Source organism: Apteryx mantelli, chromosome 5, assembly GCF_036417845.1.
Source record: "Apteryx mantelli isolate bAptMan1 chromosome 5, bAptMan1.hap1, whole genome shotgun sequence".
NCBI lineage: Eukaryota > Metazoa > Chordata > Aves > Apterygiformes > Apterygidae > Apteryx > Apteryx mantelli.
The window spans coordinates 13,114,851-13,127,524 of NC_089982.1; the positions used below are offsets into that span (position 1 = coordinate 13,114,851).

At 37.9% G+C, this 12,674-nt stretch overlaps 1 protein-coding gene across 5 annotated transcripts in view; it reads left to right on the forward strand.

Annotated features, from left to right (window-relative positions):
- The window catches only part of CCSER1 (coiled-coil serine rich protein 1), a 724,845-nt gene that overhangs the window by 69,574 nt on the left and 642,597 nt on the right, over positions 1 to 12,674 (forward strand). For all 5 annotated transcript variants that reach the window (XM_067297075.1, XM_067297076.1, XM_067297077.1 and 2 more), the window contains exons 2-3: positions 1,072 to 2,424; positions 5,049 to 5,236. In XM_067297075.1, the coding sequence (XP_067153176.1) occupies positions 1,116 to 2,424; positions 5,049 to 5,236 (1,497 nt within the window). In that variant the 5' untranslated portion in view covers positions 1,072 to 1,115. The remainder of the gene's footprint in view (positions 1 to 1,071; positions 2,425 to 5,048; positions 5,237 to 12,674) is intronic.

Here is a 12,674-nt window from a genome sequence, read left to right on the forward strand (position 1 = left end):
TTGTTTTCTCACTTGACGTACAAAGATTGTTTAGACAAAGGACCTGATTTTATCCCAATGTGCCAAACAGCTGCAGCTCATAAAGTTGCACTTGGGCATTATACCTACAGCCTGTCTTGTTCTTGTGATTACATATTGCATGTCTTTACTGCTCTCCTTGTGGTCCTGACTCTCACAGCAGTAGTTCATTATAACAAGAACAAAAAGAAGATAGATCTAATGTATGTTTCCTAAACATGAGTTTTCCTCTAGCATATCTTCTGTGCTGATCAAAGTCAGTTTTTATTGCTTAAATATTTCTAGAAAATGCCAGGTGTTTACTAATTTCAAACTGCAAAAGTAGTTAGTTCTTTCTTTTAGGAAGAAAAGTAGGCTAAAGGGTGGTTTCGGAAAAGTGTTGAAAGGAAATCTTAATGTTTGAATCTAGAAGTGTGACCATACGTTTTAACAATAAATGTCTAGAACTTGAAATTCCCTAGCAATTGGTGGTGGTGCATACTTTAGCTTGACTGCAGCACTAACATTTTCTCTCCTGTGAGGCTTTTTAGTCAGAGAGCATCAAGGAATTAAAAATCCAGTTCATTGAAAAGTTCAGTGAGTTGGAATACTTAAATCCTGTGTTTTCTTGCAAAAATCTGAGTATTTAAGAAGCCAAAATAAAGTTTAGCTTTATTCAGGTCATGAAAAAGCTATAGTTGCTTCTCAGAGACCTTTCAGCTTGCTTACAGTTGGCTTGTCCCAAGAACTTACAGAAATAAAGGATATTTGGGTGATACAATTGTCTATCTGCTGGCATGCAGATTTTATACTATTACCCGGTATAATCTGCATTGTATATTATATAATATTATATATCTCATGTATAAAGTATGTTTTGAGCCACATCTTTTGTTTGACTGCTGGGCTACAAATTGTAAGTCACTTTGATATTGTAAAATATCTTTGCAACAAATTGCATCTGTACTTAAAAATGCTGTTGACGTCTCATGTATTTAGACTGACTTAAAGCCTGCTCACCTGGACTTCAAGGCTTAATCATTCATCTCTCTCTCTCTCTTTTTCTCATCCCAGACTGGTTTATTGGCTTCCAAGAGCCACAAACACTTCAGGCCCTGATGGGGGACTCAGGATCCAGAAGATCGACTCTAGTATCTCGGTTGCCAATATTCAGAAGAAGTATTAGCCGCAGACACGACTCTCTTCCTTCCTCACCTTCCTCCGTTAATACTGTTGGTGTCCACACCTCCTCCCCCTCCAGCACTAACTCCAGCTCAGGGAGCACAGGCAAGCGCCGCAGTATATTCCGTACTCCTTCCATTAGCTTCCATAACAGGAAGGGGAATGAGCAGAAGCCCAACTCTGCTAGCGAAAATGTTAACATCTCAAATGGTGCCCAGTCTTCCCTCAGCAGCTTTCAAAAACTGGGCCTAGAGGAGCACATTAAAAGCCGAGGGAGGCATTCAGTTGGCTTTGGCAGCTCGCGTAGCAAGAAGATAACGAGGTCTTTGACAGAGGATTTTGAAAAGGGAAAGGAGCCCTCAACTAATAAGAACGTCTTTATAAATTGTATAAGCTCTGGGAAAAATGAGGGCGATGATTCTGGCTTTGCGGAGGAGCAAAGTCGACACTCTGTCAAACAATCCACACGGAAACTTCTCCCTAAATCTTTTTCCTCACACTACAAGTTTTCCAAAGCAGTTCCGCAGAGTCAGTCAGTTTCATGTGCGCAACCATCTGGATGCGTGTTGGAGATTAAATCGTACGTTGAAAGCGAACCCCTAATGGTGAAGTCCTCGCCACCGTGTTCTGCTGAGACGACAGAATGTGCGGGAAGCTCGCTGCAGTCCCCGCTGCTTTCGGCTGACCTCACAGCGGCCCAGACCCCCTCGGAGTTTGTAGCCTTGACGGAGGATTCTGTTTCGGAAGTTGATGCCTTGCCTGGCAGTGGAAATGGCGTGCTGCTGGCGGAGGATTTTGGCCACGATGTCTCTACCTCTCAGATCTTCTCTAATCCTGCTGCTGCTCATGTGAGGCAAACAGATCATGTGGAAAGTACTTGCCAGTCTGCGGGTGTATCTCCTGTGAGTCATGCAAGCTTCTGTAGCACTGAATCTAGTACCTTATTCAAAACCTCTGCTGCTAATCAAACGCAAGTATTGTTGCAAGCCAATGAACTACCTATTAAAGATTCCAGGCACATAGGAGAAATTAACTTGGCAAATGCAAATTTAGAGACGTTTGCATTATATCACAGAGACGAACCAGAGATGTGCTCTACAAAAGCACGGGGGTTAAGTGGGGACCAAGATGAAAGAACACTATCTAAGCACATAAGAGAAACAATTCCCGTAACGGAGTCTATATCATTTTCTGAACCTCAGTCCTGTAAAACACAACAGGGATATGAAACAAACCATTCTAAAGGTATGTCTTTTGGGGATGGGGATGGGTAGGAGGGGCCTTAGTTCTTCTGTAAGAATTGTTTGGTCATAAAATGTTTTTTTTGTAGTGTTGCCAGTGCTAGAAAGTTCAAAAATTCTGAGTTGTGGTTTCCCAAAATCATGTTTAATTCAAAATTATTAAAAAAAAAAACAACCAACCCACCAGAAAGCCTATATATATATTTTTTTGAGTTCATGTCTCATGGTTTACTAACCTGTCAATGCTGTTGGTAGCTCTGTTTTTCTGTGATAGAAAATGAATTAAGGGTGTATTCATTCTCACTTCTTGTTGAAGACTGAACCTGGGATTTTTTGAGACATGCCTATTATGGACTTGTGCCAAGGGGTTACATTGTTTGAGATAGAAGCATAACCAGAGAAATAAGCCTCCTTTTATAGCCTTGTTATGAACAATAACACAGGTTATCTTATATTGGTGTGCGTTTCAAAAGTTTCTAACTTTTGCTTGCTGTATTCAAAGAGTGTTACAGACTAACTTAGAGTGAGTGTTACTGTCACAGATGACTAGATTCTGTTTCCATCTGAAATAACATTGTGCAAGTTTTCATTACCTAATCTGTGAAATGGAGAGAGTTAATTATCATTGAATTTTCGTATTGGATCTTTGGCTAATTAAAAGTAGTTTGAAGCATTTGGAAATATTAACAAGATTAGGTGGAAAAGCTGTGTCTAAAAATCACAACCTGGAGAGCTGCAGATGAATAAAGGCACCAGGCCTTTGAGTGAAGGACACCTTTTAGATGACATTTAGCTCTGATATAGTTTTTCTCAAAACAGCCTAAAGACTGATGCACTTCTTGCTTAATCATAAGGCTTCTTCTGGGTGCGCCAAAATTTGTGAGAGTTTACAAAACTACATTTATAGTGTTACTATTAGAAGATGAATGTAAATTTGTACAAATTAATACCCATCCTTTTGCTTGGACATCTAGGTATGTAGCCTATATATGCATTTATTTATGTATGGAATCCTGCCTTTTGAATTTGTCCCTGCCCAGGTTTAGTTGGATATCTCATACATAAATGGCAATATGAAGTTAAATTTAACCACCAAATTAGCTTTCATGAGAAGGTACCTCTTCACTTCAGAAACTTAGTCAATTGGGACAAAAAATACTTCTATTTGTTATCTGTCCTGAATGCTCTTTTTGGTCTTCCTTGCAAAGTTAGCTCATCTTTGAATGAATTCATTCTGACTCTGACGTAGAGTGGAGTAGTTGTGCTGCAGAATGATATGGGAGCAGCTCAGTGACTTTTAGAAAAGGAATACACAATGCTTTTCAAACTCATGCATGTGCAGAAGGTATATATTTAATCTGTACATCTGGAAGGCGGCACACTGGAGTTGAAACTGCAATCGAGAGACTTCTGTAAATGGGACTTGTGTTCACAGAATCGCTAGAGCTAATACTGCACTATATACAAGTCTGTTGTTAATTTTTATGGTTTTATAGTCCTGTTCAAAGTGCAATTCTTTTCAACTTCTTTCTTCTGTAATGAAAAATATATTTAATATTAGGAACTGGACTATAGAAGGGAACTATTAAAATAGACATAAAATCCAGCCATATATGAAATGAAACAAATACAGAAAGATGTTATGTGGGGTTCAATAATATAGGCAGTAAGTAGTTGTATCTGTTGTAAACAGTGTGTTTTGGAGGAATTTTTAGTACATTTGGTTTTGCTAAACAGTGTTTAAAACCAAATGTGAAACCAAAAATATTTCTGTGCATTTTCATTTGGTCATAGATATTTTCACTTTCATAGCTTGTCTCATTGCAGATTTCATTGTAGAATACACAATGAACTTGACATTAATGTATGAGCAGGTATGACAAGTCATATATTTCTTAATAGAAACTTCTATGTGATATAGATTTTTTTTGAAAAGCCTTAGAAAAATGTCTGTTCTCTCTCCAATTGCAAAAGAAGATAAGATTTAATGTGTTATATTTATTATACTATTATACTTTTTTCTTTCCCCATCTCTAAATTTGCCCTACCACTACAAAACCTATTTTTTTCCTCTTTCCCAATGTGGTGTTGTTTCACTGTAGTTGGGAAGTGGGATTCAGCCTGCTGGCTGCAGGAGAGCCCAAATGCGGGACTCACCTGGGAAGGCTGCACAGAAGCCAAGACCACTGTGTATCATTGTCTTATGCAATGATAATGTGAGGCTTTGGCTGTCCACGACCTGGACTTGCTTTGAGACACAGGGTAAGACAGGTTGGGTTTTGCGTCAGTGGTAGTTTCTCTGATGGATTTTACTGGGCAGCAGTTTGGAAGCCTCCTAGAATGAGGAGAGAAGGAAAGGGAAGGAGTGAAGGTCCTGCTGGATTCTTGAAGAAGTGGACTGAGCATACCACTCAGTGGGAGCTGAACACTGAACTGGTGGCCTAGGTCGCACTTTTATCTAGATAAACTAGATCCACTTTTTCCAAATCACCTGAATAATTATTACTGTAGCACTGTTAGCTGTTCCCATTTAGTGTAAGCGTTTCAAGCAGAATGGTGTTCTCCTTAATGAAATATTTGTAGAAAATAATTCTCTGTGGTAATTGCTGGTTGCTTCTTTGTCCGTAGTTGATCTTGCCAGTAGTTTCAGTCCATACCGAGAAGGCAGATTTATTGAGAAACGACTGAGATCCTCCTCAGAAGGTACTGCTGGAAGCAGTCGGCTGTTCATAAAACCAAAGGATGGAAACACAGAAGAACTTAACGGTCTACGAAAGCAGAGGGCAAGCTCATCTTCCTCAAAAATGAACAGCATGGTGAGTTTATTCTCATATGTGTATGTTTTTCTGTGATTACTGTAATTATAATAACCAGCAACTTTACAAATAATTACTCATACAAAATGTTGGCCCAGGCTCACAAAATGTAGTCCAAGCTCAGGTGCAGAAGTAAAAAGTACTTTTTTCAGATTGTGACAATGTGAAAAGTTTGTATATTTTCTCTGAAGAGGTTCTTACAGTCACGCTTTGATTTGCCTGGGAATAAAGATAGGGGGAGAGTGAAATGTAGCAAATTTTGGTATGTCTACTTCTGCACTTCAATATAGAGCGCCTGATTCCCCACTCTTGTGCAACATTTTCAGTGTTACTGTGTGATTTCATGGAATCATTCCTGCTATTAATCAGAGGAGATTCAGACCAAAAGTTGTGCACAAAGTTCTGTGTAATGAGGCTAATTTCAAAGGTCTGAATGGTCCCCTTAAAATTGGTGACAAGGTTAAATGCTTTCACTCTGAGCAAAAGACAGCGAAAAGAGGAAAGACTTCTGAGAATCCTTGAGAATCCTTAGAACTGTGAAAGTTTAGAAACTATCAGATAAGTATGGGAGAGTACTTTAGAAACCTCTTTTGAGTGAAGTAAATAGGAGGAAATGACTGACTTAAGTCTGCTTTTCTATAGCCGGTGAGAATAAACATCTTAAGATGAGTGTAATTTACATATATGCATGTGCACTCCAATGAGAGAAACTAGAAACAGCAGTGCTTCTCCTTTTTAGCTTATGGAAATCCTTAAAATAAATTTTATTGCCATTATCAGTTTTAAATATTTTATTCAACATGTTGACTGAACAAAGGAGGATTCATTTTGTATCCATGTCTGAAAATAACTTTCCATGGAAAGAAAAAAAACTTGAAGTTTCTTACTCTTGCTTACTGTTGTTAACCAGATCTATAAATAGATCTGAAAAGGAAAAGCCCCTTTGTATAACAGCCATTATGTTGCCATGATGTGGGACCAAAGGTTTTCCTAAGAGATATGAAAACATCTGCCTTTTGTAAGAAAGAATTTTTGCAGGTTTTTGGGGATCTGAAACTGGTTGATCCAAACTGATGTCAGATTTCCAGTTGTATGCTCTTTTTGTGTAACTTTACAGACAAAAATGCAACAGCTAATATCTATTATTCAGGCAACTTCTATGACTCTGTGCTCTTTGGCTGCTACTAAATGTAACATCTTATTTCCTCTGCTCTTGAGACTTGCACGGATTTGTTCCTGGTTGGTAACTTAAGAACAGGTCCCTAGAGAATGATGTAAAGTTTGTCTTTTGTCATGGTAAATCTCACCCATGTGTCTGAAAGTATCATCTAAAGATCCTTTGTGGCTGAGCTCACAAATGCCACTTCGGATGGCAGGAGAACAGTTAGGTCAGTAGTGAGGGCATTCTTATGATGTATGACCAGAGGAGCACAGGCTTTCCTCTGTGCTGGTGTCCTTGAGCAATGCTCGCTAAAACTGCAAGAACGATTGAGTTACTTGGCTCAATTGTTCTTGAGAAACACTTGCTTCTACGCTCGCTATGTGTAACCGATGCAAAATTACCTATGCTTGAATGACAGGATTATTTTTTTCCTTAGCAGTTGCAGAATTTTCAGATTTATCAGTACTAATTAATTTTATACTGGCCTTTCAGCTAGTAAGCAAATTAATTTTAAGAAAGAGAAGTTTTTGTCTATCTATCTTGTTTTTTCTTTTCTAGAATGTTGCCAGTTTGTCAGATGATCCAGCGCAGTAATGCAAAATTTATGTCAATAAAAAAATTGATTTTTTTTTGAATTATTATACCCAGAGATACAAGATAAAGATGTTGAATGACTAGATAGGAGAAGAAACCATAGTGCAATTAAAGCGTATAGTTACAACATATTTCTCTATTGGTGCATATAAGTGAATATAAGTGAAATATAAGTGAATATCCTAATAACAATGAATAATATCTTATTTTTCAAAACCACAACATCTTGACATTTAAAGATGCTGTTTTCATGTAGGCATACAGAGCATTACGTAGATGTACTTCCTGCCCTAAAAAGCTCATTAACCCTGGCTCAAGCCTGTAAACCTTATTTGGGTCATTAGGCCCAAGCTATTAGGCAGATCTTTGCTTTCATTTAAATAGTTGGCTAGGGTCATGCCTTAGCACTTCATTCTATTTAGCCGTGTATTAATGATGCAAGTGGGAAGCTGACAATGTCATTGATGTCAACACTGTAAAATTAGGGGGGAAAAGGAAGGGGAGTTGTGATTTGGGGCTTCTTTGCATTTTTTTTTTTGATTATGAAATCCACTTTTTTCTTTTTTTTTTTTCTTCTATTAGCAAGGTTGTTCACAAATTCTTTCATGATTGCTCATGCTTATTTGTATTACAATCACAGACCAAGAACTTTCACATCAACTGTAGGATTACTGTGCACACTCATAAATGAAAATAAAATTATTCCTGCTTTTCCCCCATACATAATATGGTCATCTTCATATGTTAAGAAAATTGCTAGATGAAAACTTCTGTATTTTAAAAAAGAGGAACAGGAAGAAGAAGAAGGGAAAGAAACAGAAGACAAGACTAAGCAGAGGTTCCTGGAAGAAAAGGAAATTAAAAACTGAAGAAATTTGAATGTTCATAACAATGCATATCTAAACAGTAAAAGACCCCTTCAAAATAGTTGTCACAAACAATTAATGTTCAGTTCTGTATTTGACATCACAGACTGTTACCAGTGAATAATCATAATGGAGAATAATTATATGCTAGGTAAAGAAGAATTGGAGCTGCTAAACAAAAAATATTATAAAAATAATTGGAAACCTAATCCACTTTTATTCAGCAATCCTGTATATATTAGTGAATTAGGAACTTTCTCATGTGCCTAGAAAATCATTAATCCCTCTCTTCTGTGGATATTTGTATTCATTTTGTTCTAGGTTAGAAGAAAATTAACTAAAGATGTTTAACTGATTGCAAGTTCATTTGAGATCGCCTAGTTTTCCCTGATGAGGTCAGCATTGCTTTTCAGTTTTATTCTGTGGCACCAAGTGGAGTAACTACAGTTGCTAGTTCGCTGGCATCATTCACAAGTCATGTTGCACTGAAGAAGCTTTGTAGCTTGTAAGATACCGTTTCCTCACAGATTGAAGAAGGCCCTTCAAGACCCCGTTACTTTCCTTTTTGTTGCTGGTAAGCAGTGTGGGATTCTTTTGCTGAGTGGCTGGAGGGCAGCAAGAGCCGGAACAACTGAGGAGAAGCTAGGTATTTACAGGATATGAGGGGAAAAAAAGGCAGACATTAGCATCTGAGAAACTGTTGTTCCTCCTAAACAACTCACTGAACAGAATATTCTTACGTGATTGGCAGTGCTGTTTTCTAAGATATTAGGTAAAACCTTGGCTGTGTGGAACTTCTGAATATTGAGAACATGAATCTAACCTACAAAGAGGGGTCACCAGCTCCCCCAGAAGTGGAATCAATTCACTTTTGAGATACTGAAAGGAATTTAGACACTAGGGAGGAGTAGTGCTTTTAAAACCAAGGTGTAGGGTGAAAAAAACCCTGTTTCAAAATAACCCACTCTGTGCAAATGTGTGCACTTTGCAGCAATGTAAACAAAGAACTGAACTGAAACAGACTCATCAGATTAACTGCTCAGATTACTAATTATATGTTTTTAATCAGTGCATGTTTTGAAGCAGTTGTTCTTGTAGTGACTGATTTATGCCACAAGATGTCAATATTTGACTAAAAATAGTTTTAGACTTTAGTATTACATAGTAATGCAAAAAATTAAAACTGAAATTGAGGACCTGTTTTTGGAGCAGTTACATGTTGATTAGCCCATGCACTATAATAGAGCCTTTTCAAGTAAACATGGTTGAAACTGATGCAAATGAAAGGGATTCATACTGCTAGAGAAAGTCTGGTCATGAAAATGTTCGAACGATTAAGTTAGCATTTACAACTTTAAATATTTAGACATGGAGACTAGTTGACTATGCCTGATAAGACTGGCAGAGGCTATGACTGACCTCTCTGTTCTCCACTCGGGTTCTCCTTCTTTCTCAGTGTGTAAGATAGGCAAAAAGAAAGAAAATAGAAATGCAAGAAAAATGCAAGGCAACATGGTAAAAGAATGACCTGAAATATGCAACACTGCAACCATGCAAAACCAATGAGAAGAACGTAAACCCTGGCTGTTGATACATAGGAGGAAATGCGAATAACAGAAATAAAACTGAGAATGATATGGTCAGACTGCAATATCACTGTAAGTAAATTCTTGAAGAGCATCAAGGGACAGAACTCCGGGGAAAAATGAGTAGTTGTGCTGGAACGTGTAGAATTAACAGCAGAAGTTGATGTGAGCTTGAGCAACGAAACTATCCATCACTTTTCATAGTAGTGGTTGATGTGGAAAGATGACTCTCCCAGACATCATTACCAGTAATAAAAAGGAAATGTAATAAAGAAATTAAGCTTCTAATAGAGATTTTGAAATGCTAACTTAAATCATAGTCACTAGAACTGGATGGTCTTAGAGGAAGACATGAATGAAGGTAGCTGTAGGTAACAACAGGATAAATAAAAAAGAATAGAGGACTGTTGGAGATGCTAGATCACAATGCTTAACTTCAGCACATGAGCTGTACCGTGCTGTATGCACACATGTGCATCTGTTTTTAATCTGACTAGAAATATGACTGAATGAATGCAGTAGAGTGAGACTATCCATATCTGTTGGACTGTCACAGACCTGCCTTTCTGCCGCTCTGTGTCTCCATTAGAAAGACAATATTTGGTTGTCCTTGTGACTGCTCCTTGTACACACCTGGCTATCAGCACATGATCTGCATGACTAAAAGGGACCTAATCTTTCTGCTTTTTCCTTTCTCTGTGGGTGGATGTTACTGCTGTCCTCCATGTTCTACAGGCCCCCTATCTTTGGACACTCCCTTGAGCACTAATTTTTCTTGAGTTTCTTATATTTGAATCATGTCTTAATGTTGCCAGTTCTTCTTTCTTAGATTCAGATACAGCCGGTGGTTTTCATCCTTGCAGGCAGAAATTTTTATGCTTGTCCTCAGGGCTGCATCTTCCTCTTCTTTTGCCTGAAGTAAGGCAGCCTTGCCTACTTGTGTCATTCCAAGTAGGATCGCACAAGTGCTTTTTGTGCATTGTTGCTTTCACTGTACCATTTCTTTGCATCTTTCCCATGATTTCAATATATTAGAATTTGTTTGCTTCCAGTTCAAGGTCTTAAGGTTACCCCAGCTCTTTTCCTCAACTTTGACAGTGTTGCAAGTCTTCATTAGCCACTTGTCAAACTGTGTAACAGTTGAATTTGTGCTTTTTTTCACACTGCCTATCATGCACTGGCGTAATTGCTGTTGCCACCAAAACACATATTTTCTTTCTTCATACCCCTCTTCAATTTTATTTTTTATTATTTATTTATTTATTTATTTTGCCTAGCCTACGAGTAACATGATGCTGATTAGGTAACTATTGAACTGAGTGTTTTTCAAGATGTATGCCGGTATTGTATTACAGGGTTTGGGATTTCTTGCTTACCCATCAAATGCTGATGCTTGGGCAAAGTCTGCTTTTCATTATATTTGCACTGTGCTTGTTGTGTAGGGACACTTTGATTATCTAACATTTAATAGTATATGTCAGTAAGTATATACAAAAAACTGTGTTGGAATACAGGGTAATATTTCATGGGCTATTGCAGGGTTCCATTTGATAATGGGAGGGATTGAATATGTCAGTTATATGGGAGATTAAACAGTAAATTTGTAAAATTAATGATTGACTAATTTAGTGTAGAGGGAGCTGTCTGTAAGTAAAGGACATAAAGGTAAATAACTGGCACAGAAATAGTGAAATACTAGCAAAAGAAATATGAACTATGAATGGTTGAGATTCTTACCATATCTTCTGAGGGAGTAGAATGGCAAAATATAGCTCACTTTAATAGAAATGTGTTATGGTGCCTGTTCAGAATGTCTGTTTTTAATCATTATCTGTCTAATTAGCAGCTGGTATCTAAATCTTAGTTAGGTGTCTTGAATATATTGTGTGAGTCACTGTATCTAGATGATTTGGGGTAACTTAGCAATTAATAATCAGGTTGCTAGTGTACTTCAGGAAGTGCACTTGCAGTGTTAGAGCAAGTATGCGAGCCAGTGTATTCAGATCTATCCCTTGCCCTTTATATTGTATGTAACAAAGTAGTAGCTAAGTCTGCAACTCAGGAAAATGTGAGCAGTACTTTCTCTGGCTTTATTAATGTTTGAGTAATCCTATTATCAAACATTGGTTCTCCTACCCCCGCTTGCTATGTCGTGAGAGAAACAACAGGGTTCTGTGTCCCCATGGGCTTCACTGAATGTACATCCGAGGCTGCTAGAAGAGCAGAAGAGTAAGGGCTAAAATGGTTTTGCTATATTCATCTTCTCTGTGCTGGATAGTATGACAGTTTGCCAGTATGTGATGAGGAACTAAGCATAGGTAAAATAAGGTTGGCTGCCAGTCTTGGTAAAATTGTAGTGATTTTGATATTTGTTCCTAGTTCTTTTACATTATTTTATCCCAGTCTTTTCTCCCTGAGTATGGACTTGACCTTCTGCTTCATACCTTCCAGCAATTTGTATGGAGCATCCAAAACAGAGTCTATTTGGAAGCTGATGTTTTATGGAATCTGGTGGCCAGCACGTTAGCTGGAGGATGCCAGCAAAAATACATGAGTTGAATATTTTATGAGCTAAAGCGGGTGACCAGTAGGCTTAAAAATGGAATCGAAGGTGGCTGGTTTTGTGGCCTGTAAATGTGACCTGTAAAGGCTTGAGACATCCCTGTGGGATACACTCTCTCTCCATCTACAGGCTGTAAATACACTAATGATTGATGTCTTAACAGCAAATAAGCTTCTCTCTTGACAGCCTCAGCTGGGAAGGCAATGAATTAAAGGTTTTGGAGAGGATCTGAGTGCTCAGGGTTTCAGTTCAGATTCAAAAAAGCCAGAACAACCCTTTTCAGATATTCCAAAAGTGTTATAAAAATATGAACCAGGTAAGCAGGTTGTCCACACTCCTTTAATAACCTCTAGACAACCTTTTTTAGAACTAACAAGGTTATGTTTCCCTGAATAACTGCAACCTGTTGTTAACACACTGTACATATATTACCTCTAGTATCTGTGATGTTCACACAGTTTTTTTTGTTGTTGTTAAAATAGGCTTTAGGTTTTGTTCTGTCATTGAATTATGGGATTTCTACTTAATTCAAATTCATCTCTGCTGTGTTGGTCTTCTCAAGGGAGAATATTTAGCAACATCAATTCTTATTGAACTATTCAAGCAAACCCTGTAAGGCTACAGTTCACCCTTCATGTGAAGCGGACTTGACAGCCTTCATTTATAA